The following is a 27,991-nucleotide window of genomic DNA, read 5'->3' as shown; positions in this document are numbered from 1 at the left end:
CCAAGTGTTCATCAAACCTTTCAGTCAAGAGCCTTTATTAACATGCAAGTATCATTTGCCGCAAGATATACAGTTTTTCCTAATCTTTCAGTTCTACTTCAATATCTTAAACTTAAGGTTACTTCTGGATCTAACACATAAAGTAACCTACTAAAATTGGTCAAAGTTAAACTTTAGTCTAGTTGTCACTTTGACCTTTAGAATCATCATTTAGGTTTTTGACATTATTTGTCAGCAAGTAGATAGAATATAATTCTTGTACTTGATAGTCTTCTATACTAAAATATGTACCAGTATGTCTTGAGAAGTTACTAAAATATATGCAATTAACACATTTAATTGCTTTCAGTAAGCTGGAAAGTACAATGTTAGGTCTTCTATGAGGAAAAATTACTTACAGATCTTGGTTATGTTTCTTGTAGGTTCCAGAAAAACTGGTCCATATTAAATCAGTCTTAAAGAACTAAGCTGAAGGCTTAAATATATATCTCCTATAATGATAGTTTTGTCTTACCACTAAGATAGAGATAATAATAAACCCACTCCAGTACTTCTTTTCTCATGCCTAAGCAGAGGGGCTCGGTCATAGTTTTTCTGTTTAGTATAAAAGCTGAATGACCTCTTTGTAAATCTGATTTCAGTAGAAGACCCACAGATTATGGGCATCATACTTATTGGGACATATTTTAATTAATAGAAGATAATTCATATACTATATCAAAGTACATGATAAGATTTGCACTGCATCTCTCCATGTTTTTAATCTTTTATAACATTTCAGTTTGTTGGAGGAAGACTAGAATAGTTCTGAAAAGTCTAGCTTTTAAGAGCCGATTAAAGTCCATAATGAGTCTTTTAAAACATTTAAATAATCAGAAGTGCAGTCACAACAAGGGACTATGTAAGAATATTGCAAAGGAAGCTTTATAGTCAATGCAGGTACAGTACTTTGGATTGGCCAAAATGCACAATGCACATGTAATCAATCATGTAGTTTACTTGTTGACCATGTGGCTACCGGTTCAAAAAGTGATTGCTTCAAAAGCTGTGCCTAGTAATCTTCCAAGACTGCTTTTAAATAAAGTTCTTAAATTGCAGCAATAAACAAAAAAACAAGATACACTTAAACAATACTGCAGTTTATCAAAAGACACATAAGAAATTTCAACTCTTATGTCTTTGACAGTTATAAAAATCAATGTTTTGGCTAAGTTATAAACATGTTTATAATGCAATTATTTGCATAACTCTAGTAATGCTAACAACGGCTACAAGATCAGGTTTTTGTTTTTGTTTTTTTAAAAAAAAAAACACTAAAAACACAAAAATACGTAGCCCCATTATTTACCTGTAGAATGTGTTCATTTATGCTTAAATTTCAGTTTTACTATATCACCACTGCTCTAATTTTAAAAATCACATCCAAAGGATAAGGCAAAACCACCTACGAATTGGCATATTTGTTTATTTCTCAATTTGTGAAAATGTCCTCAATTTGTTGATGTAGCAAACAAATTTCAACTTTGATTGCTATGCAAAAGAACAGAAGATAATCTGCTTTGCAATGAACTTTAAAGTTCAACTGCACACAGGCAACATGCTATATATGAAAAAATTACTAACTGAACTACAGGTATTAAATACTGAAAAAAGTTAACAGTTTATTATAATTTATTTTATTTAACAATCTAGGAAGTTCGCAGCCATCAGCAGTTCCAGTGCAATTTCAGGTGCAATTGGGAATTCAGGAATCTCCGTGGAGCTGTTAGTGTAGCGAACCTTGTAGGTAAAATACATGCATACTTTTGATAGCACATGTGAAGGGATCTCTCTAAAATTGACTTCATTAGTTTCGTTCTCAGCAAACTGACCTGTAAAAGAAAACAAGTATGTTTGTTATGGGCTGAACTGTGTTCCTCCACAATTCCCATGTTGGGAAGTTCTAACCCTCAGTACTTCTGTGACTGTATTTGGAGATAGGATCCTTTTTTCCTCTTTTTTTATTTTTTCTGTGCAGGAAGTATTTTTAAATTTTTTTTTTTCAACGTTTATTTATTTTTGGGACAGAGAGAGAGCATGAATGGGGGAGGGGCAGAGAGAGAGGGAGACACAGAATTGGAAACAGGCTCCAGGCTCTGAGCCATCTGCCCAGAGCCCGACGCGGGGCTCGAACTCACGGACCGCGAGATCGTGACCTGGCTGAAGTCGGACGCTTAACCGACTGCACCACCCAGGCGCCCCATGTGCAGGAAGTATTTTTAAAGAGATAATTAAGGCCAAACAGGATTATCAGGGTGGGCCCTAATCTAATGACTGGTATTGTTATAAGAACAGGAAGTTATAGATCAAAGATGCACACAGAGGGAAGACAATGTGAAGACACAGAGAAGACAGCCATCTACAAGGCAAGGAGAGAGGCCTCAGAAGAAACTAACTCTACCAATACCTTTTTTTTTTTTTTTTTTAATTTTTTTTTTCAACGTTTATTCATTTTTGGGACAGAGAGAGACAGAGCATGAACGAGGGAGGGGCAGAGAGAGAGGGAGACACAGAATCGGAAACAGGCTCCAGGCTCTGAGCCATCAGCCCAGAGCCTGATGCGGGGCTCGAACTCACGGACCGCGACATCGTGACCTGGCTGAAGTCGGACGCCTAACCGACTGCGCCACCCAGGCGCCCCTAACTCTACCAATACCTTGATCTCAAATTGCTAACCTTCAGAATTATGAGAAAATAAATTTCTATTGTTTAAATAACACAGTCAATGGTACTTTGTTACAGCAGCCCTAGCAAACTAATACAACGTGAGAAGAATAAACCCAACTAGCATCACATGAAATAACTTATTCTGATTTCTGAGTATAAATATAAAAAAGAAATCTTTATTAAGATAGTATTTGAGATTAATCAAGACTAATTTTAAAATTCTAATTTTCTTCCAAGGACTTTGGAAATTTTAGCTTCTCCTAAGAATCATGGTGGCATGATTAAGTAAAGGTGAATAGTATATAAAAAAAGACAATCTTGGGGCGCCTGGGTGGCTCAGTCGGTTGAGTGGCCGACTTTGGCTCAGGTCATGATCTCGCGGTTTGTGAGTTCAAGCCCTGTGTCGGGCTCTGTGCTGACAGCTCAGAGCCTGGAGCCTGCTTCAGATTGTGTCTCCCTGTCTCTCTGCCCCTCCCCCGCTCATGCTCTGTCTCTCTCTGTCAAAAATAAACATTAAAAAAAAAAATTAAAAAAAAAAAGAGACAATCTTTTCGAAGATTCAGTTTAGGGAATCAAGTCTTTATGTATCATCAGGAGCCCTGTGCTATAGTGAATTGCCATATAAAAATAAATAATAAATGTTTGTTTCCCCCTTTAGTTTTTAAAAGTATGATTATGTTCCTGAGATCTCCTCATAAGTTACTTTTTTTTGTTTTAGTAACACTTTATGAACTGTTTTTAATGATCTCTCAAAATTTCTTTAGCTATATAAAGGTTATAGCATTTAGCATTTACTATAGGGATAAAATAGTTTCTTAGCAGTCTAGCACGAGTACTGAATATAAAAAGTAGAAAAATGTACTTTCTGAGAATGTAGTAGTATTTTAAAAGTTTTCTAATAATTGTTGCTTGGGGGTGGGGTGGGAAGAAAAGAGAGCAGGATTGAATGAGTAATTCACAGCAATGAGGTAAATTTTGGTTTGTCAATGACTAAAATTCTCTTTCTTGAATATACGTACGAAATACTACCAATAGACACTTATTAAGCCTTTGATACTAGACAAACATTAGGGTTTTTTTTTTTGAGGTGAAATTCGTATAACATAAAATTAACCACTTTAGAGCATACGATTCAGTGTACATACACAATGTTGTGCAACCACCACTGCTATCTAGTTCCAAAACATTTTCACTATCCCAAAATAAAATCCTAAACCCTTTAAGCAGTTATTCCCCATTTTCCCAACCCTCAGCCTCTGGCAAAAACCAATCTTTCTGTCTCTATGGATTTATCTATTTTGGATATAAATGGAATCCTACAACATGCGACCTTTTGTATCTGACTCCTTTCACTTAGCATATTCTGAAGGTGCAAGTATCAGTACCTCATTCTTTTTATTTTTTTTTTAATTTTTTTTTTTTAACGTTTATTTATTTTTGAGACAGAGAGAGACAGAGCATGAACGGGGGAGGGTCAGAGAGAGGGAGACACAGAATCCGAAACAGGCTCCAGGCTCTGAGCTGTCAGCACAGAGCCCGACGCGGGGCTCGAACTCACAGACCGCGAGATCATGACCTGAGCCGAAGTCGGCCACTCAACCGACGCCCCAGTACCTCATTCTTTTTTATGCAAACATTAGTTCGGGGCTGCAGATATATTAAAGGAGACCACACTTACAAAAAACAAACATCCTTTAATCTTAATTTTTAGTTAAAATTTGTTGGCACCCATGATTTTATTTTTCTAAAGTAAATCCTAGCTCTATCCAGTAGAAAAGTCTAAACTTAATTCATCCCATGAGCAAGGAGTACTGCTAACAACCAGACTGGGGTCCTTAAGGCCCATTTTCCATTAGGAGAAAATGGCTCTTTGGAAAAATGGCTCTTTTTCAGACTGGAGAATTATGTACCAAATGAGCCTAGGAAATCTTGTCATTATAGAAAGTAGTACAGCTATCCCAGATTACCAGAGCCAGGTCAAAAGGACACAGAAGCCAACCTGATGTGGCTCCTTCTGAATAAAAATGGAGCAAATGGGGGCAATTTGAGCATCAGTGAGAAGGACTACACTAGATTAAGAAAACCTTAAATAATAAAAAGTCACAAGAAAATGAAACACAAAAAAACAAAAAAACCCCAAACACTCTTTGCTACTGGAGGATGCTGAAGAATAATTTCATTACTCAAAAATTATATGTAAACAGAAAAAAATCAAGCACTTATTTTTGCTATACAGAGTATATTTCAGGGTAACCAAATATTTCTTCATAGGAGAATTCTAATAAATGCAGAAGATTGATAAAATTGAAGCTGGAGATGAGTACGTGCAAGTGTATTATACTAATCTCTCTGTATATGTTTTAAAATTTCCACAGTAGGGGTGCCTGGGTGGCTCAGTCGGTTAAACATCTGACTCTTGGTTTTGGCTCAGGTCACAATCTCACGGCTTGTGAGTTCAAGGCCCACGTCGGCTCTGCACTGACAGTGCAATGCCTGCTTGGGATTCTCTATCCCTCTCTGTTTGTGTCCTCTGTCTCTCTCTCCCTAAAAAAAAAAAAAAAAAAAAAAAAAAAAAAAAAAAGTTAAATAAATAAATAAAAATTTCACAGTAAAAAATATGGAAAAGGAATTACAAGTGACCTTAAATAGAAACAATCAAGAAAACTAAGGGGCGCCTGGGTGGCTTGGTCAGTTAAGCGTCCGACTTCGGCTCAGGTCATGATCTCACGGTCCGTGAGTTCGAGCCCTGCATCGGGCTCTGTGCTGACAGCTCGGAGCCTGTTTCAGATTCTGTGTCTCCCTCTCTCTCTGCCCCTCCCCTGTTCATGCTCTGTCTCTCTCTGTCTCAAAAATAAATAAATGTTAAAAAAAAAAATTAAAAAAAAAAAAAAAAAAGAAAACTAAAAGGCAACCTATGGAATGGGAGAAGATATTTGCAAACGACATATCTGATAGTATCCACAATATATAAAGAACTTATAAAACTCAACACTCAAAAACTGAATAATGTAATTAAAAATGGGCAGAAGACATGAATAACATTTTCCCAAAGAAGACATAGAGATGGCCAACAGACACATGAAAAGATGCTCAACATCACTCATCATCAGGGAAATGCAAATCAAAACTACAATGAGATATCACCTCACACCTGTCAGAATAGCCCAAGGCAACAACACCATAAACAGGTAGCTGGCAAGGATGTGGACAAAAGGGGAACCCTCGTGCACTGTTGGTACAAATGCAAACTGGTGAAGCCACTCTGGAAAACGGTATGGAGTTCCCCAAAAACGTAAAAATAGAACTACCCTATGATCCAGCAATTGCACTGCTAAGTTTTTACCCAAAGAATACAAAAATACTAACTCAAAGGGATACATGCACCCCAATATTTACAGCTGCATAATCTACAACAGCCGAATTATGGAAACAGCTCAAGTGTCCATCAACTGATGAATGGATAAAGGAGATGTGGTGTGTGTACGTACACACACACACACACACACACACACACTGGAATATTACCAATGAATGAAAGAAATGAATGAAAGAAGAAAGAAATGAATGAAATCTTGCCATTTGCAACAACCTGGATGGAGCTAGAGTAATACGTTATATGAATGAAGTCTGAGAAAGACAAATACCGTATGATTTCACTCACGTGGAATTTAGGAAACAAAACAAATGAGCAAAGGGGAAAAAAAAGAGAAAGAGGCAAACCAAGAAACAGACTCTTAACTATAGAGAACAAAATGATGGTTACAAGAAGGGAGGTGAGTGGGGGGATTGGTTAAATAGGTGATAGGGATTAAGAAGTGCACTTGTGATGAGCACTGGGTATTGTAGGAAAGTGCTGAATCACTATATTGTTCATCTGAAACTAATATTACACTGTGTATTAACTAGAATTTAAAGCAAATCTAAGAAGACCCAAAACAAGTGACCTCAAATAGCCAAAATAATCTTGAAAAAATAAAACACTTCCTCATTTCATAACTTACTACAAAGCTATAGTAATCAAAATACTGTGGTATTAGCATAAGGACAGATCAATGCAATGCCACCGCCCCCCCACCCCCGCCCTGGTTCAGCGGGTAGAGCATGAGACTCTTGATCTCAGGGTTGTGAGTTCAAGCCCCATGTTGGGTGTAGAGATTACTTTAAAGAAAAAAAAAAAAAAAAAAAAAAGATCAATGGGGGAGAGTTGAAAGCCCATACATAAACCCATGTGGCTATGGTCAACTGATTTTCAACAAGGGTGCCAAGACCATTAAATGAGGGAAAGAACAATCTCTTCAACAAATGGTACTAGGATGCCCATATAAGAAAGAATGAAATTGAATCATTACCTCACATCATATACAAAAATTAAGTGAAAATCAAAGACCTAACTGTAAGAGGTAAAATCAGAACTGTTATGGGGCACCTGGGTGGCTCAGTCAGTTAAGTGTCCAACTTTGGTTCCAGTCATGATCTGGTGGTTCACAAGCTCGAGCCCCATGTTGGGCTCTGTGCCGACAGCTTGGAACCTGGAGCCTGCTTCAGATTCTGTGTCTCCCTTTCTCTCTGCCCCCACTCCTCTCCCTGCTCGTGCTCTGTCTCTCTCTCTCTCTCTCTCTCTCTCAAAAAAAATAAATAAACATTAAAAAAAAAAATCACAACTGTTGTAAGAAAATATTTGCATATCATATCTGATACGGATCTACTGTCCAGAATTTATAAAAAAAAAAAACGCTTACAACTCACTAACAAAAAGACACACAACTGAATTGAAAAATGTGCAACAGATATGAATAGACATTTCTCCAAAGACGATATACAACTGTATAGCAAACACAAGAAGTGATGTTCAGCACCATTAGTCCCTACGGAAGAGTTAATCCAAACTATAATGAGAAACCACTTGATACCCATTAGAATGGCTAGAATCAAAAAAAAAGGGAAAATAAGTGTCAGTGAAAATGTGGAGAAACTTGAATATTCATACAATGATGGTAGGAATATAAAATGGTGCAGCCACTGTATAAAGTTTGGTGTTTCCTCCAAAAGCTGAACACAGAATTATTTATTGTGTGCTCCAGAAATTCAAATCCTCAAGAAAAATTTTAAGGTAAAAAAAAAAACAAAAAACAAAAAACAAAAAACAAAAAACAAAAAACAAAAAACCAAAAACCTCTCAAGGGAAAAAAAAAAAGAAAATGGTAAGAATAGATGTTTGGGAAGTGGTAAATTTCTAAACATAAACTTTATACGTAGTTAGGAGCACACATCACCATCAGAGTCCTACTGTGGTGAAGAAATTAAACATGGAAACTAATGTAGGGAAATGATCCTTCCTATTAGGGTAAATAACTGAAAACAGGAAATGGCAGGAACCAATTTTTCCAATGCAACACAATCATGAAATAATGTTAGAAAAGTTACTGTCTCTTTCCTTTAATGTTATGAAGAGCTTAATTCAAGTTAAGAACATACTGAAAGTAAAGATTTATTAACAGAAAATAAAGAAATGTACCTACCTGGGCCACTCAACATGGCTTTTATTGTTCCGGATGTTAGTGCGTGTTCTCTTTTTACAATAAATTCATGACCATCCGAAGATATCAATTTGACATACATGGCATCGGGGCCTTCACAGCCGCCGTAGGTTTTCTCTTCTCCATCTAAAGTAAGTAGTAAAATGATTTTTGAATCACAAAATTAAAATAAACAGGTTTACCAAGGTTAATTTTTTTTTTTAATTTTTTTTTTTTTCAACGTTTGTTTATTTTTGGGACAGAGAGAGACAGAGCATGAACGGGGGAGGGGCAGAGAGAGAGGGAGACACAGAATCGGAAACAGGCTCCAGGCTCTGAGCCATCAGCCCAGAGCCCGACGCGGGGCTCGAACTCACGGACCGCGAGATCGTGACCTGGCTGAAATCGGACTCTTAACCGACTGCGCCATCCAGGCGCCCCCCAAGGTTAATTTTTGAATAACTCAGACCCAAAACACTTCTGGATGGTAAGATCTACCAAGATTTTAGGTTTTTTTAATTCCTTGTTTTATCATTCTCTAAACATTTTCCAATGTCAGAATAAACTACATTTAAGAATATGATTTTAGATGAAAATTTACTAGTATTTTTCAAAGAAGTATTAACAATTTTTTTGTGAACACAGTAGCACATTCAAATTTAAAGGCTCAAATAAAATAAGCAAATAGTAAAACTTTAAATCACCTGAAATACTCATCTTAAAAATATGACACATTGTGTGTTTATGAATGAATGTTTATATGTCATGTGAATTCAACTTCCCTGATAAGCTCCTAATTCTAAAAGTTAGGGCTTCCTTTTACTCAGCATCTTGCTCTTGGTCCATATTAATAATCCAAACATTTTACTGCTGAGTTTAAATTATTGCACGATTGAAGTAATGAATATAGACAAATACCAGTCTTTGAAAATTCCAAGTGGAGGTGAGGACACAGAGCACGTAGATGTTACTCCACTGCCAGCTATCCTCATTGCCACCACAGCTTCTGCCACAGTAGCTAGCTCAATATAACTTTTCTGGGAGTATGCATTTTTGTATATCCCCATAAGATCTTTCTAACATCTAGAATTCTCACAGTATTGTACTGACAGAATTATTTTTATGGTTACCAATATCTGAAAGAAAATATCTTAAGGCTTATTCTAAAAACTTACGAAGCCCAAGAAAAAGAGTACAGAGGATAAAACTGGAGTATTCAAGCTATAAACATCCATTTACTTATTCATTAGTAGTTAATTTAAAAATCCTTCCAATTAGGATTAATAAATTAAAAAATCATTAATGTTCGTCTGCTGTCCAAAATGTTTAATCTGAATCTAATCAGGAGTAAACAACCCAGACAAATCTAAATTTTAAATGGTCATCAAAGACCTCACTCCTCACACCCCCAAAAGGAGGGAACTGTTTAGATGAGATTAAAGAGACAAATTAATGCAATACGTGATCCCTGACTGGATATAAAACACAGGCATACCTCAGAGATAACTGTGAGTTCAGTTCTACACCACCACAAAAAAGCAATGCAAAAGTGAGTCAAATCAATTTTCTGGTTTCCCAGTGAATATAAAAGTTTGTTTACAGTATACCATCGTATGCAATAGCATTATATGTAAAAAAAAAAATGTATATATCTTAATTAAAAATACTTTATTGCTAAAAAAAATGCTAACCATTGTCTGAGCTTTCAGTGAGTAGTAATCTTTTTGCTGGTGGAGGTTCATGCCTTGATGTTGATGGTCACTGACTGAGCAGGGTGGTGGTTACTGAAGGCTGGGGTGGCTGTGGCAATTATATAAAATCAGACAATGAAATTTGCAGCATTGATCAACTCTTCCTTTCAGGAACGATTTCTCTGTAGTACGTGATACTATTTGACAGCATCTGACCCCAGGAGAACTTCTCTCAAAATTGCAATCAATCTTCTCAAACCCTGCCACTGCTTTATCAACTGAGTTTATGTAATACTCTAAATCCTTTCTTGTCATTTCAACAACTGTCACAGTATCTTTACCAGGAGTAGATTCCATCTCAAGAAACTACTTTCTTTGCTCATCCATAAGATGCAACTCCTCATCTGTTAAAGTTTTATCTTGAAATTGTAGCAATTCAGTCACATCCTCAGACTCCACTTCTAATTCAAGTTCTTGTTATTTCTACCACATCTGCAGTTACTTCTGCCACTGAAGTCTTGTACCCCTCAAAGTCATCCATTAGGGTTGGAATCCACTTTTTCTACACTCCTGTTAGTGTTTATATTTTGACCTCTTTCCATGAATCACACGTGCTCTGAATGGCATCTAGAATGGTGAACCTTTTCCAGAAGGTTTTCAGTTAACTTTGCCCAGATGCATCACGAGAATCACTATCTATGGCAGCTATGTATTTCCTAAGTAACAAGACTTGAAAGTCAAAGTCACTCCTTGATCCATGGGCTGCAGAATGGATGCTATGTTTGCTGGCATGAAAACAACATTAACCTTGTTGCACGTCTCCATAAGAACTCTTGGGTGATCAAGTACGTTGTCAGTAAGTAGTAGTATTTTGAAAGGAATCTTTTTTCCCTGAACAGGAGGTCTGAAGAGTAGGCTTAAAATATTCAGTAAGGCTGTCATCCAGGCTTTGTTGTTCCATTTGTAGAGCACAGGCAGAGTAGATTCAGCATGATTCTCAAGGGCTCTAGGATTTTCAGAATGATCAATGAACACTGACTTCAACTTAAAAGTCACCAGCAGCATTAGCCCGACAAGAGAGTCAGCTTGTCCTTTGAAGCCAGGCATTGACTTTTCTCTACAACAGTCCTAGATGGCATCTTCTTCCAAAACAAAGTGTTACATCTCCACTGAAAATCTGTTGTTTAGTGTAGCCACCCTCATTAATTACCTTCGTTGGATCTTCTGGATAACATGCTGCAGCTTCTACATCAGCACTTGCTGCTTCACCTTTACAGTTTTATGTTATAGAGACAGCTTTCCTTAAAACTCATGAGCCAGCTTCTGCTAGCTTCAGACTTTTCTTTTATAGCTTCCTCCCCTCTCTCAGCCTTCACAGAATTGAAGAGTCAGGGTCTTGCTCTGGATTAGGCCTTGCCTTAAGGGACTGTTGTGGGTGGTCTGATCTTCTATCCAGACCACTCAAACTTTCTCCATCAACAATAAGGATGTTTCGCTTTATTATTTGTGTGTTCACCGGAGTAGCACTTTCAATTTCCTTCAAGAACTTTTCTTTTGCATTTGCAACTTGGCTAACTGTTGCAAGAGGCCTAGCTTTCAGCCTGTCTCAGCTTTCGACATGCTTTCCTCACTAAGCTTAATCATCTCTTGCTTTTGACTGAAAGTGAGAGATGTGCAAGTCTTCCTTTCACTTGAACACTCAGAAGTCATTGTAGGGTTAATAACTGGCCTAATTTCAATATTTTGTGTCTCAGGGAATAGGGAGGTCTGAGGAGAGAGAGAGAGATGAGGGAATAGCTAGTCGGTGCAGCAGTCAGAACACACACAACATGTATCGATTAAGTTCCCTGTCTTATGTGAGCATGGTTCATAGTATCTCAAAACAATTACAACAGTAGCATCAAAGATCACTGATCACAGATCACCGTAGCAGATACAATAATAATAATGAAAAAGTGAAATATTGTGAGATTACCAAAATGTGACAGAGACATGAAATGGGCAACTGCTGTTGGAAAAATGCCACCAATAGACTTGCTCCACACAGGGCTGCTATAAACTCAGTTTGTAAAAAAACAAAAACAAAAACAAAAAACAAAACCAAAAAACTGCAGTATCTGTGAAGTGCAATAAAGTGAAGCACAATAAAATGAGCTATGTCTATAATGTACCTGCTGTAAAGAACACTACTGAAATAACTGAGAAAATTCTGAATATGCAATGAATTAGGAGATGCCTACTCAAGTATTTGGTGTGAAGTGATACTGCACAACTAAATAAATGGTACAGAAAAAAGCAAGCATGTGTATGTGGATATATAAATACATACACACACATACACACACACACACACAGAAAGCAAATGTGGCCACACATTAACAATCACTGAAGTCTATGTAGTGTATGACTCTCACAATTTTTCATAATAAAAAGCAGGGACATTCATAAAGATGCAAGTAACTTTTAAATTATAGACTACTCAAGCATATAGATATTTAGCAGGTATTATCAATCCCTTAGAACAAAAATAAAAACAATTATTAATTATTTAAATTTGCAATTCTTGTGTTTTTTTTGCAAGCTAAAGTATTTTATATGCTTGTTGGGAAAGTTTCTAATTTCTTAAGGTGCTATTTCTTACTAGCGATCACAAATATATTTGGCACAAAAACATTACTTATCTGCCTTTCAAAAATATGTACAGGCATACCTTGTTTTTAGCAGGTATTATGTTGTGTTTTGTTTTTTATACATAATGTTATTGCACACTTAACAGACCACAGTATAGTATAAACATAACTTTTACAAGCACTGGGAAACCAAATATCTCATTTGACTAGCTTCATTGCTGTGGTCTGGAACCAAACCCACAATATCTCTGAGGTTTGCCTGCAGTAAGCAGATGCTGTAGATTTAAACAACTAATTTCAGTCTATTCTGATTGCATTCACCAATGTCAAAGGCCTATCTTTGAGAAGACCAGCTTCTACTAGTTGCAATAAAAAATGACTTTTATGTAACTTACCCATTATGTTCTTATGAAATTCTACTTTACTTCCACAGGAACTTTAGTAGTTTCCTGAAAATATAACAATGCTATTTTAAGATTAATGCTGGAATAACATGTTTTCGCCCATTACTATTTAATATATCCTTGGTATTACAAGTTTAAAAACTCTCTCTCTGCTATGCAGGAGTTTCCCAGCCACCATAAATGGAACAGTATCAAGTTTCTGAACATGGCAGGAAAAGATGATCACCTTCAGAATAGTGGTCTGTATAAATACAGATTTGTTTTTTTCCTTCCCTTTAAGGTAGCTATTCTGACAACAGTTTAAAAATACAGATGTTGTTCCTTAGGAGTTGAATTGAACTTGAAGGAGATCGCTGACCTTAATCATCTTTGTATACTTGTATCTACTAGATACTAGCAGACACTAAAGCACGTATTTGCTAAATCATTGATAACATGATAAATCCAAGGACATGAAGTAGCCTTCAGAAAAATGAAAAAGATAAAGCTTGCCCTCCTCTTATGTAATTGTGCACATTTATAATACATTTCACTGTGGCATCTTTTCTGCAGTCTATGGAAGTTCTAAAGTTTAACAGTGAAGTTGTAGAAAATCTTCAATATTCTGACAAATCTTAAATTTTACAAAGATGAGCAGAAAAGGAAAAGGGTTCATGTTTTGAGTAACTTTTTATTTTTACATCATTTCTTCAAGATTTCATTTATACCAGTATTTTTATGTTATTAATGGGAAAACATCCTGTTCTCTAAGAAATTCCTGACCAGTATTTTATCTAGCCTTAAGGGAAGGGCCAAGAAAATGAACCATAACATTTTATAGCAGGAAAGAAACTTGGAGATAACCTATGTAATTCCTCATTTTAAAAAATAGTAACATCACTGATGTAATAAGGGAGTTGAATGATTTGTTGCAGTAATGACAGAGTAAGAGTAGGAATCAAATCTATTTGTTAGTCTAGAATGCTAAGCATGGATATGTAAGTACCATTTCTAACACGAGATAAGGGCAACAGGGGCAATGTCATATTATTACCAACAAGTTGAGGGCCTGATAAGTGGTAAACATTGCACTACATGCTTTACATACATTATTTTAAAACAACACTTCCACAAGGGTATTATTATTCTCATTTTAGAGATGAAGAAACACTAAGAGGCTGCTACTTGCTTAAAGCTTCTATAGCTCAAGTGGCAGCAAGAGGATTTAAACCTAGGTAGGTCTGCTTTAGGGCCTGCACTCCTTTCCATTATTCCATGCTGCTATGGAAAAAAATTCTGGCTCCCATTAAAACTTGTTTTCCACTGCTGCTAGGTAAGAGCTGCTGATAGAAATCCTTAGATACTTATCGAAAGTGTAAGTACTAAAAGCAGTACTCTGCCACTTTATGATAATAATAGCAGATAAAAATTCATTGGTCATTATTACTGTATTCTGTTCATACTGCTTTGTAATCATTCTAAGAAAACAAAAAAGGAAAAAAATGATAGAAAAGCTAGAACAAGAACTTCAAGTGCCAACTTTCTATCTGGAAAATCTCCAGAGCCAAACATCTAGGATGTTTACTTAACTAGCAGTAGCTACGCAACCATGCAGTCACATTTTAGAAGCCCTTTGTGTAGCAACAGCTTCTCTATAGACTTCTTAATATAGTAAATCAATTTCACCATTTATTCAAGGGTTAAAGATGGGTGGGTGGGGGAAGAGAAACTCCCCATCACTAACAACAACAACAAAAAATCCACAGTATATTAACACTAATAGTTGAGTAAATCCTAATTCTTAGGTAGAAGTTAAAAATATTTAAAGTGTGATTAAATTGGGATGTAACCTACAAATTACCTACATAAGTCTCAGTTTGGGTTTACAAAATTCTCAGGGTAAACACTTGAGTGTCTATTCCATAACTGAGCTGAGTTCTGGAAATACGAATTAGGTAGGTAAATACACGTGGTTGAGCAGTAGGTTAAAATATTTCTAGGCAAAAGACACAGTATGAACAAAAAGTCCTCAGATATATTGTGCTTTTAGTGTTATATATAAACATTATTCTTTTATAGTTTTTTATTTTTTGGGAACCAATAGAAATTCTAGGTGAGCCTAGCACCCACAAAGCAATCAGTTTTGAATCTAGTATTACTGAACATTGAAAAGATCTTTGAACAGCCAGCCCATCCTTCAAATTTGAAATGTTACTGCAATCATTTACTATTAAAGGAATTTCTAGACTATACTCTATCTCACTAACCTGTTTATACCTAAGATATCTACTGTTTTCATTACAGTCAGTGTGATAAACATGTTCTAAGTGTCCAGGCAAGTCCCATTTTATCAATACACATTTCTTTTTAGGTGGACTTTTAGATACTTTATAGTTTTTATTATGAATTCTGTCTGTTTTCCTATTATACTTTCTGAAAGGTTATTGCTGGTGTTTTAAAGAAAAGCTTTTAAATCCATTAAAAGTTGATTTGTATCCCATCACCTATGCAGAACTCTCTTATTAGTACTAATAGTTTTTTAACTGATTGACTTAGGTTATTAAGTAGATGACAGCAGCAGCTACAAATCTATTTTTTGTATGTCTCTTTACATTCACTATTTACTTGGAAAAAGTAATAAGGTTAGACATCTAACTGATACCATTCATAAAAAATATGCTACAGATTAAAGAAACAAATATAATAAAACTCACTGAACTCTGGAAAAATAACAGAAGAAAAAAATAAAAATAGCTCATAGACCTGTACAAAAAAAATGTTTGATCCCAACAGTAATCACCAAACACCCAAACTAAAACACTAAAATGTGCTAAGAATCAAGTGGTACAGAAGAGGAAGAGGATAATACTAAATATATAGCACAACAGTTTTTGGAAGGCAGCAGCACAATCATCAGGAGGCTAGCAATAATTCTCCTTCTTGGTATCTATTTTAGAGAAACACTAGCTTGTGCACAAAGGCAAGGAGAAGAATATTGACTATAATACGTGCACAAATGAAACATTGAAAAAACCCCTGAAAAGTTCCCAATTAGGGAATGACCTAAATAAAAATAGTATATCTACAATTATTGATAGTTATTATGGGCAGTGAAAGGGAATAAATTAAATCTATGTATGTATGAAATACCACCAAGATTAATTTTTTATTTAAAAAAAAATTTTTTTTTTTAACGTTTATTTATTTTTGAGACAGAGAGAGACAGAGCATGAACAGGGGAGGGGCAGAGAGAGAGGGAGACACAGAATCTGAAACGGGCTCCAGGCTCTGAGCTGTCAGCACAGAGCCCGACGCGGGGCTCGAACTCATGGACCGTGAGATCATGACCTGAGCCGAAGTTGGATGCTCGACCGACTGAGCCACCCAGGCGCCCCAAGATTAATTTTTTAAAAAGCAGATTAGAATGATAGGTATAGTTTGGTGCCGTTTATGTAAAACAAGTGGCTTCCTGCCTATTAATTATGTTTTCTGCAGAATAAATAAAATGCACAAAAATACATGTTCAAAGTATAAATAACTAGGAAACTGTAACTTTTTTAAAAGAAAACTGTGGTTTAAATTTGTTTTTAAAGTTTATTTTGAGGAGTGCATGGGTGGCTCAGTCAGTTAAGCGTCCCACTTTGGCTCAGGTCATGATCTCACGGATTGTGGGTCTGAGCTCCAGGTGGGGCTCTGTGCTGACAGCTTAGAGCCTGGAGCCTGCTTCCAGTTCTGTGTGTCCCTCTCTCTGTGCCCCTCCCCTGCTGGTGTGTGAGCAGGGAAGGGCAGAGAGGGAGAAAGAGAATCCCAAGCAGGGTGAGCCCTGTCAGTGCAGCCGGACCAGGCGGCTTGAAACATGAAGTGTGAGATCATGACCCGAGCCAAAATCAAGAGTCACCAACTGAGCTTAACCAACTGAGCCACCCAGGCGCCCTAAATTTGATTTTTTAAAAAGAAACAAATAAACGTATAGAACCAAACAGCTCATAAGGGAACAATGGTCAGCCTGATTAGTTCCTAACTATATGTAAAAATATGATTAATTTGGAAAACAAAGTAATACAAATTGACAGAAGTTAGAAGGCAATTCCAATTTGTAATAACACATCAAAATATCCTGCCCGAATGTGCTTATAGTGTCACTGGATGTATGTCTCTCAAGAGGAGTTAGAATTTCTCATTCTGGCCTATTTAACTTATAACAATGCTCCTATATCTAATTCTTGCATAGACTCTCCTAATACTTTTAGCAAATAGTACTACTCCTCTCCCATTTTTCCTCCATTGTGGAATTTATAGTTTTCTTTACTATTAGATGCAAATGCTTCAAAGTGTGTCTTTTTAGATACATTTTGTCTTGCTTACTAACCGTAAGTTTCCACAAGGCAAGATTCTCTCCTTATGACCCAGGTATCCAACACAATGGTAATTATGTGGTAATGTTAACAGGGTGAAACTTCATACAATAGTGTATCTGGCCAAGGACACAGATATTCCTATTCTGAGCTTTCTGACAGAATAAAGTTATTCAAAGGTACAATTCTTTTGACCAAGATTAATTACTTTTATGTTTTCCCATGATGTTGGCATTGAATAAACTTACAGAACTTTTAGACAAGCATTGTGAAAACTATTCTATTTAAGTTTATTGAAACATTTTGGGCTATACTGAGGGGAGGGGATGACGAAGGAAGGAGATGGTATTCCATCTTTCACAATAAAATTTAGTCAATATGAATTCTTGGTTCTTAAAATAATTATTTTAAAGACTTCAAGGACATAGGTCACAGCCACATTTTATGAAATTATGATAACCAAAACGCCAGTCTCACAATTTTGCACTGACTACCACAAATTGTTAATTATAAATGCAAGTGTATGAAACATATATTTCTGTACACGATCTCTAGAATTTTATGTTTCCTGGAACGAATTCAGTTATCTGAAAATGTTGTGTTTGATAATGTCCTCAAATCTCCTGGGGTTAAAATGTGCTTCCAAACATCCCTGAGTTTAAGAACAAGTTTTGGGGGCGCCTGGGTGGCGCAGTCAGTTAAGCGTCCGACTTCAGCCAGGTCACGATCTCACGGTCCGTGAGTTCGAGCCCCGCGTCAGGCTCTGGGCTGATGGCTCGGAGCCTGGAGCCTGTTTCCGATTCTGTGTCTCCCTCTCTCTCTGCCCCTCCCCCGTTCATGCTCTGTCTCTCTCTGTCCCAAAATTAAATAAAAAACGTTGAAAAAAAAAAATTTAAAAAAAAGAACAAGTTTTGTTCTCAGTGGCTGTCTACACACACTAACACTAGCTCAAAGAGGGTAGTTCTTTGCTTTTACTAAGGGAATCTATTAGGTCATTTAAAGTAAAAGCACTGACCTCAATTTTCAATCTATTTCTGATAGTTAACAATTAGTCACAGCCTAATTGTTGTCCTAAATGGCCAAGTTTTTACTATTAAAATAATAACACCTAATAATACTCAGTAATCAACTGCATTATAATATTCCATCAGCAGGGCTTCATTTCTAGAAACAAACCCTCACAAATGTCTGCCCTATGTTCTGCCTGTTGTGAACTATGGGCGTTTAGGAATCTAGATTAGAAGAGATCCTTCTGATATTCAAAAACTCTATTTTAGACTCGCCCCAAATGACCAATCAGAAATATTACATAGGGTGATGCAGACCACAGCAATCATTACAGTGATGTTAAGTGGACTTCAGATCACTGTGAATGATGGTTCTCAGTTACTTATGTTTTGGTAAGTTATAGCTTACTAATTTACAAGTGGCAAACTGATAAACAAGTCTTTCCTAAATCCTCACACTTGATTTCTAAGTATTCATCCAAGAAATAACTTGCCCACAAAATAATTTTGTACAGAGCGCCTGGGTGGCTCAGTCGGTTAAGCGTCTGACTTGGGGTCAGGTCATGATCTCGTGGTTTGTGAGTTTGCGCCCAGCACTGGGCTCCGTGCTGACAGTGTAGAGCCTGCTTAGGATCCTCTGTCCCCCTCCCTCTCTACCCCTCCCCTGCTCGTGTATGCACACGTGCTCTCTCAAAAATAAATAAACATTAAAAAAGAAAAAAGAAAAAAATGTTTTATGGAAGTGTCTAGAGCAGCTTTATTCAAAACAAATGAGACACTATTCTGATGACACATAAGCCGTGATATATTTGTACAGAGGAATACCATTCGTAACAACAAGAGATGATCTACTGGTACACAAGACATAGGTGAATACTAAAAATATTATACTGAATGGAAAAACAAAAAAGTACATACTGCATTATTCCATTTATATGAAATTCTAGAACAGGCAAAATGAATTATGGTGATAGATCAGTGGTTGCTTCTGAAGGAACATGAGGCAACTTTCTGGAAAATTAAATGGTACACTATTTCAGGGTATGTCAATTATATCTCAATTAAAATAAGGTTAGAGTAAGATGTTTTTAAAAATTTATTGATTTTTCTTAAATTTAGGTATTTTTCATTGTAAAGATATCAATCCAGGGGCGCCTGGGTGGCGCAGTCGGTTAAGCGTCCGACTTCAGCCAGGTCACGATCTCACGGTCCGTGAGTTCGAGCCCCGCGTCGGGCTCTGGGCTGATGGCTCAGAGCCTGGAGCCTGTTTCCGATTCTGTGTCTCCCTCTCTCTCTGCCCCTCCCCCGTTCATGCTCTGTCTCTCTTTGTCCCAAAAATAAATAAACGTTGAAAAAAAAAAAAAAAAAAAAAAAAAAAAAAGATATCAATCCAGAATGGTTTTGTCTCATTAACCTTTCAAAAGATACTGATGCTGATAATAAAACTAATCCAAATTCTCTAGATTTGCAGATGCTAATAGAGAAGAAGTAGGACTTTGGGAGTCCTAAAGAAGTAAATCTTGGACTATGAATCTCTTAAGTGAATGGCCACAAAAGGAAAGTAGGTTTTGATCTGGGTCTCAATGTAAGGAGGTATTTTTACCAAGCAGAACTGGAAGGAGATACAAGCAAAGTAACAGTATAAGCCAAATCAGGAGAGAGGTGGGAAAGGCCTTCATACAAAGTAGAAGTGTCACTGGAAGTCCACATCTAAATTTCTGCTCTCCAAATTTCTATCTTGAGACCCTGATAAATTAAAGTGATAATACTTGTTTATCTCCCAAACACAATGGGCTAAACTGTGTCTAAAAGTGCCTTCCAGAGCCACTATTTCATGACTATACCCATCTGAAATTCTTCATCCCTCTACAAATGCCTGTAACTCCAATTTCCCATCTTTATTCAACAGAGTTGTTGCGGTCATACACCAGAGCACTTAAGGACTCCAGAGCACTACGTGCTTCAACGGAGTCTGTCTTCCTCACTCTTGTAAACTACCTAAACTCCCTCTTAGACAATGATCTCCAAACTCCTTTGTTTTGGTTTAAAAAGGTTTGAGCAAATATTCCCACTATATACTCTCTAATTAGATTCTACATATTATAAATTAATTTAAAAGAACCCTCAGAATAATGGGCCAAAAACAAATATAAAAAACAAATAGAAAACAAGTTCTGACCTTGCTTAATCCCACTGAATTCATCAGGATTGGCACCATGCACATCTCACAGTCTTTATACCCTATGTCCCTGCCCTCCCCTCTGATGTATATGCCCACCCACATCCCAATCCCGGGCAAACCCAATTCTCTGCCTAGCTCAAGCCTCAACCAAGAGATGGATGTGGCTGGAAAAAAGACACAACCATTTTGACTGACCTCAACTTTAAATTTGTGACCACACACTTTAAATAGGCACCTGGCATTGTAGTGATCCTGGTAGTAAACTGGCTTTTCTACTCTGAAAAAAAATCCTAGCTTCTCCTAAACCTCCAACACCTTCTCCTCCCTGCCCTGACAAATTTACTTATTTTATCAAGAAAACAGAAAGATATCACTTCAATTACCTTGTCTTTCTACCTTCATTCTACTTGCATGTATATACCATATCTTCTGTCTACCCTCCTGTTTCAAAAGCTGAAAAACCATTCTTCCTGGGGCACCTGGGTGGCTCAGTTGGTTGAGCATCCGACTCTTGGTTCAGCGCAGGTCATGATCTCATGGTTCATGGGTTCAAGCCCCAAATAGGGCTCTGTGTTGACAGGGTATAGCGTGCTCGGGATTCTGTCTCCCTCTCTCTCTGCCCCTCCCCCACTGGCTCTCTATCTTGCTCTCAAAAATAAATAGGGGCACTGGGTGGCTCAGTTGGTTAAGTGTCCCACTTTGGCTCAGGTCATGATCTCAGGGTCTGTGAGTTCAAGCCCTGTGTAGGGATCTGCGCTGACAGCTCAGAGCCTGGAGCCTGCTTGGATTCTGTCTTCCTCTCTGTCTCTGGCCCCTCCCTCACTTGTGTACATTCTCTCTCTGTCTCTCTCAAAAATAAACATTAAAAAAAAATCCTTCTTATCTAAGGCCAACCCTTCCATGTAAGCACACCTCTCCAAGGACTTTGTTCTATTAGTCCTACCAAATTCCTATTATTCCTATACACATCAAAATGCTGTAACATCACTACCATCCACATCTCCTTAACCTACTCTGATCAGACTTTTGGCCCACTAATCCACTCAAAGGGCTCATCACATTTCAATTACTTTACTTGTCATCTCTTAGCAGGGTTTTACAGTTGGCTACTACCTCCTTCCCAAAACAATTTCTTCCCTCAATGTTACAGATGCCACATCCTCCTGCCTTTTCTGCTTCTATCACTGTTTGCTCCTCTTCTGACCACAGTACTCCCAGTCATCTGCCCTCTTCTCCATTAACACTCTCCACTTGATGTCCTCTGGTCCACAGGTTTAAATATTACCTATAAAATATGACTCTGCCCCCATGCAATAGTTGTACATATCCAACTTGCCTATGTGCACACATTCTGAGCTGTACAATAATTATCAAACTCCTGACTTATTCCTTTACAAAATTCCAAGTTTATTCCTCAGAAACCAGTGTACCCTCTTGTCTTCCTCATCTGAGTAAATGGCACTACTGGTCACACAGATGCTCCGCAAAACTGTTGATTCCTCAAATTTTGTTCTGTCCTAGGGTGAAGGCAAGACCCACCTGGCTCTGTCTTCAAATGGTATTCCAAATCAGACCATTTCTACTAACTTCCACGCCACATCTCTAGTTCAAGGTACCATATCTCAGTTGGACTACTACAAGCCTCCTTAGGAGCTGGTTTCCCCACTTTCCTCCAACTTGGTCTATTTGCCACCAGTAACTAGTTATCGAAAGCCTGAGTCAGATGTTACTCCCCTGCACAAAATCCTCTAATGGCCTCTCATCACAAACAGAAAAAGGACTATAAATTTGCATCTTATTTAATCTTTACTAACTATTCTGATTTTCATCTTCCATCATTCTTGCCTCACTATGCTCCAGCTATACTGGCCTTCTCTGTATTGTAATAGGTCAAGTTCATTCCCCTCTTAAGGTCTTTGCATTTTGCAGTTACTGCTATCTTAAAAGCTCTTCCCTCAGATTTTCCTCATCATTTAGGTTGTCCAAGCAAAACCATCAACTCCTCAGAGAGGCAGATCTTCCTTGCTGACTCCCCTATCAAATTCAAAACCCTTACCCTGGTCACCTAGTTTACCCTAACTCTAATCTTGATATAATCTCTTCACATCTATCACCACTTGAAACTATATTTCCTTATACATATACTTATTGTATCTCTGCTTTCCCCAAGCTCCCTAAGGGCAGGACTATAGCAGGCCTGGCGTATAGCAGATGTTTGATAAATATTTTTCTTTCTTTTTTTGATAAATATTTCTTGAATGAAAGGTAATATTGTTTTCTCAATTTCAAGGCTTGAAATTTCAGGTATGACTAGATGGGCTTTTTCTGATCTTATTTAAAATTTTTTTTAATGTTTATTTATTTTTGACACAGAGAGAGACACAGAGCACGAGCGGGGTAGGGGCAGAGAGAGAGGGAAACAGAATCCAAAGCAGGGTCCAGGCTCTGAGCTGTCAGCACAGAGCCCGATGCGGGGCTTGAACTCACAGACCGCAAGATTGGACGCTCAACTGACTGAGCCACCCAGGCGCCCCTTTCTGATCTTATTTAATAATGGAACAGTAAACTTTTTTTAAAAATTTTTTTTGGAGAGAGAGACACATCCAAGAGTGGAGGTGGTACAGTACAGAGAGAGAGAGTCTTAAGCAGGCTCCATCCCCAGCACAACATCCCCAGCAGGCTCGATCTCAGGACCCTGAGATCACCATCTGAGCCTAAATCAAGAGTCATATGCTTAACCAAATGAGCCACACAGGTGCCCCTGGAACAGTAAACGTTTACTACAAGTGAGCCAAAATGCATTTAGACAGATCAATGTAAATGCAAAGAGTTTCCAGATTATTTTATAGTACTGAAAAACCTATTTAAGGAAAAAATACCAAAGAAAGTACCTTATAAGGTACACTCAAATATTACTTTAAAACTTGAAAAAAAGAAAAACTTGATATATAGGGGTGTGTAGATGTGTCAGTCGGTTAGGTGTCTGACTTCAGCTAAGGTCGTGATCTCACAGATTGTGAGTCTGAGCCCCGCCTTGGGCTCTCTGCTCTCAGTGCTGAGTCGGCTCCGGATCATCTGTCTCCCTCTCTATCTGCCTCTCCTCCACTCACCCTCTCAAAGATGAATAAACATAAAAAAGAAAAAAAAAAAACAAACCAGAACTTGATAAATAGGGTTGACTATAACCTCTGGCTACTAACTACCAATTACATTACACAATTACCATAATGTAATGAAACCGGCAGCTGAGTTGAAATAAACTTAAAAAAATATGTATATATATTTTGAAATCGTAGTTACTAAATACATTTCATACTTAAGGGAAAAAAGAATGACCATTTAAAAACTAATAATGAACCCCAAATCATTACTTGGCAATTAGCAATAAATATCCACGATGACAGGGATCATAGCTGTTTTCTTACCATTGTATCTCTAGAATGAATGAATCCACCTGTGATGTTTCAACATCATGAATTATAATGTAAGCAAGATCAGCAATTTATCATCTTAGTCTACTATACACTAAAGGAAACAACTATTTGGGGGTCAAAAAGCAAATTTGGCAGTTTTCATATAAGGATTTTAAAACTCAAACTAAAGGATTTCGGTTGTTCCGTACACTGAAGGTGATGCAAAGTAGAAATGCTCGCACTAATGACAAGAATTCCACAGCTACAGATTACTAAAGAGATTTTAGTTCCGTAAGAGAAATTCAGCGGCCGCCGTACTAGATACGTTTCAGAAAAACTGAAGGTAGATGCACGACAGTTTCAAACTATCAAGTCGGGTAGAGATCGACCGACAAGTTGCCCAGAAGGTAAACTTGTCGGGGTTCTGCAGCTGGAAAGAGGGGGACGGTGACTGTGAAAGACTGTGAGAGTCACTCCTGTGACTGGGGACGGACTCCAAGAAAAGGACTTATCCGAGTGCACCCGGGGAAAGCAAAAAGGGAAAGCGACAGGACTGCCATGCTCCTAACTCCACCCTCCCCGCGCTCAGCCCGGGGAAGGCCCAGACACGCTGGCGACCGCCCCTCCTTCTCCCGCTTCCAAACCCACCGAGAGGCGCCTAGAAAGGTCCCGCCGCCCTCTTCTCCCCTCCCCCAAACCAGGAGCTGAGGAGGCCTGGGGAGGTTAAGAGCTTCCGTTCCTTCCCCGCCCAAATGGGAAGGGGTGGGAAGTGGGACTGTGAGCGCGCCCAGTACAAGCCTTCCTCGTTCTCCATACGAATCTGGAGCTCCGTTCCCATCCCAGCCCAAGACTCACTCGTCAGCCCTGAAGCCACCGCAGCCACCGCGCCGGGTCCCCGCGCACCGCCACAGCCCCTACTCCAGGGCCACCCCCCCACCCCCAGCTGCCTGCCGCCGTGGGTTCCGGGGCAGTTGGAGGAATCACTTCCGCCGGGTCATGGACGCTTTCTACAACGCGCGGGAGATCGGTACCTGGTAAGGCAGGGACGCAGTCTATTGCCGGCTTCCGTGCACAGGAAGTGCGCACGCCCTCCTCCCTACTCCTACAGTACCACGGACGGCGGTCATTTGCAAATCTCAACCAATCGGATTCTGAGTCTCTGATTCCCAGCATGCAACGCCGAGCCTGATCTGATTTCCGCAGGGACATCATTCTGAAAGAGATGCTCGGAGTTCCGTCGCAGCACTGCATCCTGGGATTTGTAGTTACTCTGGCAGGTACTCTCCACGGCAGCACTACACCCTGGGACTTGTAGTTTCTCACATTGGATGTTAAGATCTTTGGTAATTTTAGAGGTTGTCTCTGCCTCTGGTTTGGGGGTACTTGTGGGGGCTTGGAGATTACAGAGAAAAAAATTGCAAAGTGGAAGTGCGGTTTCTATGTTAACAAGATCGTGGTCTTTAAAAAGCAGCATCTGTCTTGTGAAAAGTTGCTAGAGCATCTCAACTGTTCACGCAATCGGGTGGCCTCATTTCCTCTCAGACACCGATTACTGAAAACTAATCACGTCCCTACCCCCAGGGTTGGGGCTTTTCCCCCTCCCCACAAAACCCTCCCTGCATTCCCCTCCCAGCCCGGGGTTGTTCAGCTGTCCTGAATTCTGAGATCTTTCACAGAGATTCCAGGCGTCTGCCGCGGATACTGAATTCTGAGACCTTCTTTAACACTCCATGCTCTCTGCCCCAGCATCCTTCCTCTCTCACTCTGTCAGTCGGCCTATCCTTTTTACTTGCTTTACTGTGGTTAAATTCAGGCACCCTTCCAGAAAAGCTGAAACAGCTAAATAAAGTTTGCACTTTGTTTACGGGCCGTGGCACGCAGGGAATGTAGGGCCAAGACACTCATCATTACAAGTTGCTCAACTAGGCGCTTGTTGTGTTAACAATATACACGAAAGGAAAATAGATACAGGCGATCCAGTTTGTTGACCTAATTAATAACTTTAGGCTGAAACACATGTTTTATTGATTTGGCAGATAAAAGTTCTTGCTTTTTGCAAACAGATTGTTCTGTTACTTTTCAAAGACTTTGCAAAAATCATTTTTGGAAGTTTTTGGTTTTAATGGTAGCTCAGAATAGAGTTTGGCAAGAAGGAGGGGCAATGGGGTGAGGAGAGGAGGCTGTGGGCCCTTTTCAATCAGACTTTTCCTCCTTTACTTCAGAAGTGTTTTCTCCCCTTCTATCTTCCTCTTTTCCTCATTGCATTATCACCCTCTAAAGGATCATTATATTCGTTGCTTAGAGAATGATAGAATTTTCCAGATGAGGATACTGAGGCTAGCTAATGCCAGATTTAGCGCTAGAACCTAGTCTAGGATAAATTTTTATTTACATAGTCAATATAATATGCTTACTGTGCTTATTATATTGCTTATTATGAAAAAATATAGATTGCAGATAAGTTTTTTTCCATGCATTTTTACATAATCATACTGTGTATATGTGGTTCTATATTTTGTTAACTTTCCAACTGAACTTCTCTGTAGCCAGAGTTTCAACAGGCATCATTTTTAGCATCTGTATAGAAACACATTGACTAAATGTGATTTTGATAATCTGTTGACAAATTATTTTCTAGAAAGATTCTTCTGTTTATGTTTTAAACCAGTAATGTATAAAGAGATATTTTGGGTTCTTATCAGTGTATTAGGTTTACCGATTTTTTTTCTTTTTTCCATCATGCCATTTTGCCCTTAAATTCACCTTAAAGGAAGAAAAGAGAGCTGGTGGATGGGGAGGAAAGACAGCTAAAAACAGACAAAAAGGACATACAATAATGGTGGCCATACATTCTACAAGTGATAATTGTTTTTCAGTTTTACATCAGCCTCCATTTTTTTTTTTTAATGTTTATTTATTTTTGAGAGAAAGAGCATGAGCAGGGAGGGGCAGAGAGAGAGGGAGACACAGAATCTGAGGCAGGCTCCAGGCTCTGAGCTGTCAGCACAGAGCCCCACGCAGGGCTCAAATTCACAAACCACAAGGTCATGATCTCAGCAGAAGTCAGACGCTTAACCAGCTGAGCCACCCAGGCATACTTATCAGCCTCTGTTTTTAAAGGGAACCTCTTAGATGATATGAATGGGTATCAAGTCTTATTTTTAAAGTCTTAGTATCATTCTAAAATCCCATTCAAGTAGTTTATATTCAACAAACGTCTATATTACTAGAACTGGGAAATCTAAGCATAAATAACAATTCAACGTAATTCTACAGCATAGAATTTTCAGAATATGATCTCAGTTTAGCTATTTAGAAACCTTGAAGTAAACCAAATATTATTTTTATTTGCTTATAGTATCTGTTGGGGAAAAAAAAACTAAGCCTAACAGAAGTTAAAATTCAAGTTCTCAGTATATTATTGAAGTAATCAGTCAAGGACGCCGTTAGACTGAGATGGCTCTAATACCTTGATAGCCTATGTAAGCAAACCAAACCTAAGCCAGAATTAATTCCTATAAATGTCTAAGAACAACCAATCACAAATAGCCAACTAGATTTCCCCAAATAATGCAAATGCTTAAACTATAGCAAATGAAATAACTTCCTTGCTTTGCTTCTTCGTCTTCTCTGTGTTGCCGCTAGCTCCTCTCAATGGAGGACTCTTAACCACTTTCAGTTTGGTGCTGCCCAATTTGAATAAATTTTTGCTCATATAAATGAAACATTTCAAATATATCTCAATTTATCTTTGTAACAATATTAAAACACTATATTAAAAGAAAATTTTAGACATATATCAGTAAAATGGAAAATTGCTATTTGCAGAATCGATTACACTAAACAGAAGCATTTTAAAAGTCTAAGTGGAAGAGGGGGGCCTGGGTGGCTCAGTCTGTTGAACGTGGGACTCTTGATTGCGGCTCAGGTTATGATCTTGCAGTTAGTGGGATCCAGTCCTCCCCACCCCACCTCAGGCTCTGTGCCCTGACAGCAGACCTGCTTGGGATTCTCTCCCTTCGTTTCTCTCTGTCCCTTCTCCAGTCAAGTGCACGCATGTGTATGCACTCTCTCTAAATAAATAAACTTAAAAAAAAAGTAAGTGGAA

The 27,991-nt window shown here is 38.2% G+C and overlaps 1 protein-coding gene and 1 long non-coding RNA gene across 4 annotated transcripts in view; one reads left to right on the top strand and one right to left on the bottom strand.

The window, feature by feature from the left end:
* Positions 1-13,272, top strand: part of LOC123586051 — a 50,658-nt gene extending 37,386 nt beyond the window's left edge. The window contains exon 5 of the long non-coding RNA XR_006706570.1: positions 13,108-13,272. This is a non-coding gene — a long non-coding RNA (uncharacterized LOC123586051). The remainder of the gene's footprint in view (positions 1-13,107) is intronic.
* Positions 8-25,016, bottom strand: ELOC (elongin C). 3 transcript variants are annotated; one of them, XM_045454887.1, is made up of 4 exons: positions 24,915-25,016; positions 12,939-12,992; positions 8,226-8,369; positions 8-1,871 (listed from the first exon to the last, which is right to left on the bottom strand). In XM_045454887.1, the coding sequence occupies exons 2-4, from the start codon at positions 12,940-12,942 to the stop codon at positions 1,681-1,683; spliced, it is 339 nt and encodes a 112-aa protein (XP_045310843.1). In that variant the 5' UTR covers positions 12,943-12,992; positions 24,915-25,016; the 3' UTR covers positions 8-1,680. The 3 variants fall into 3 exon arrangements, with proteins under 3 accessions (XP_045310843.1, XP_045310844.1, XP_045310845.1); XM_045454888.1 differs by lacking the exon at positions 24,915-25,016 and adding an exon at positions 24,739-24,851; XM_045454889.1 differs by lacking the exons at positions 12,939-12,992; positions 24,915-25,016 and adding an exon at positions 9,914-10,022.
* Positions 25,017-27,991: the final 2,975 nt, after the last annotated feature.

This window comes from Leopardus geoffroyi, chromosome C3, assembly GCF_018350155.1.
Source record: "Leopardus geoffroyi isolate Oge1 chromosome C3, O.geoffroyi_Oge1_pat1.0, whole genome shotgun sequence".
NCBI lineage: Eukaryota > Metazoa > Chordata > Mammalia > Carnivora > Felidae > Leopardus > Leopardus geoffroyi.
This window is presented reverse-complemented; position numbering and strand designations above follow the sequence as displayed.

Bases quoted from the DNA above. Each gene is read 5' to 3' on its own strand.
- ELOC (XM_045454887.1), bottom strand. The intron at 1,872-8,225 runs GTAGGTACATTT...TTTCTTTTACAG, and splicing joins AGCCATGTTGAGTGGCCCAG to GTCAGTTTGCTGAGAACGAA.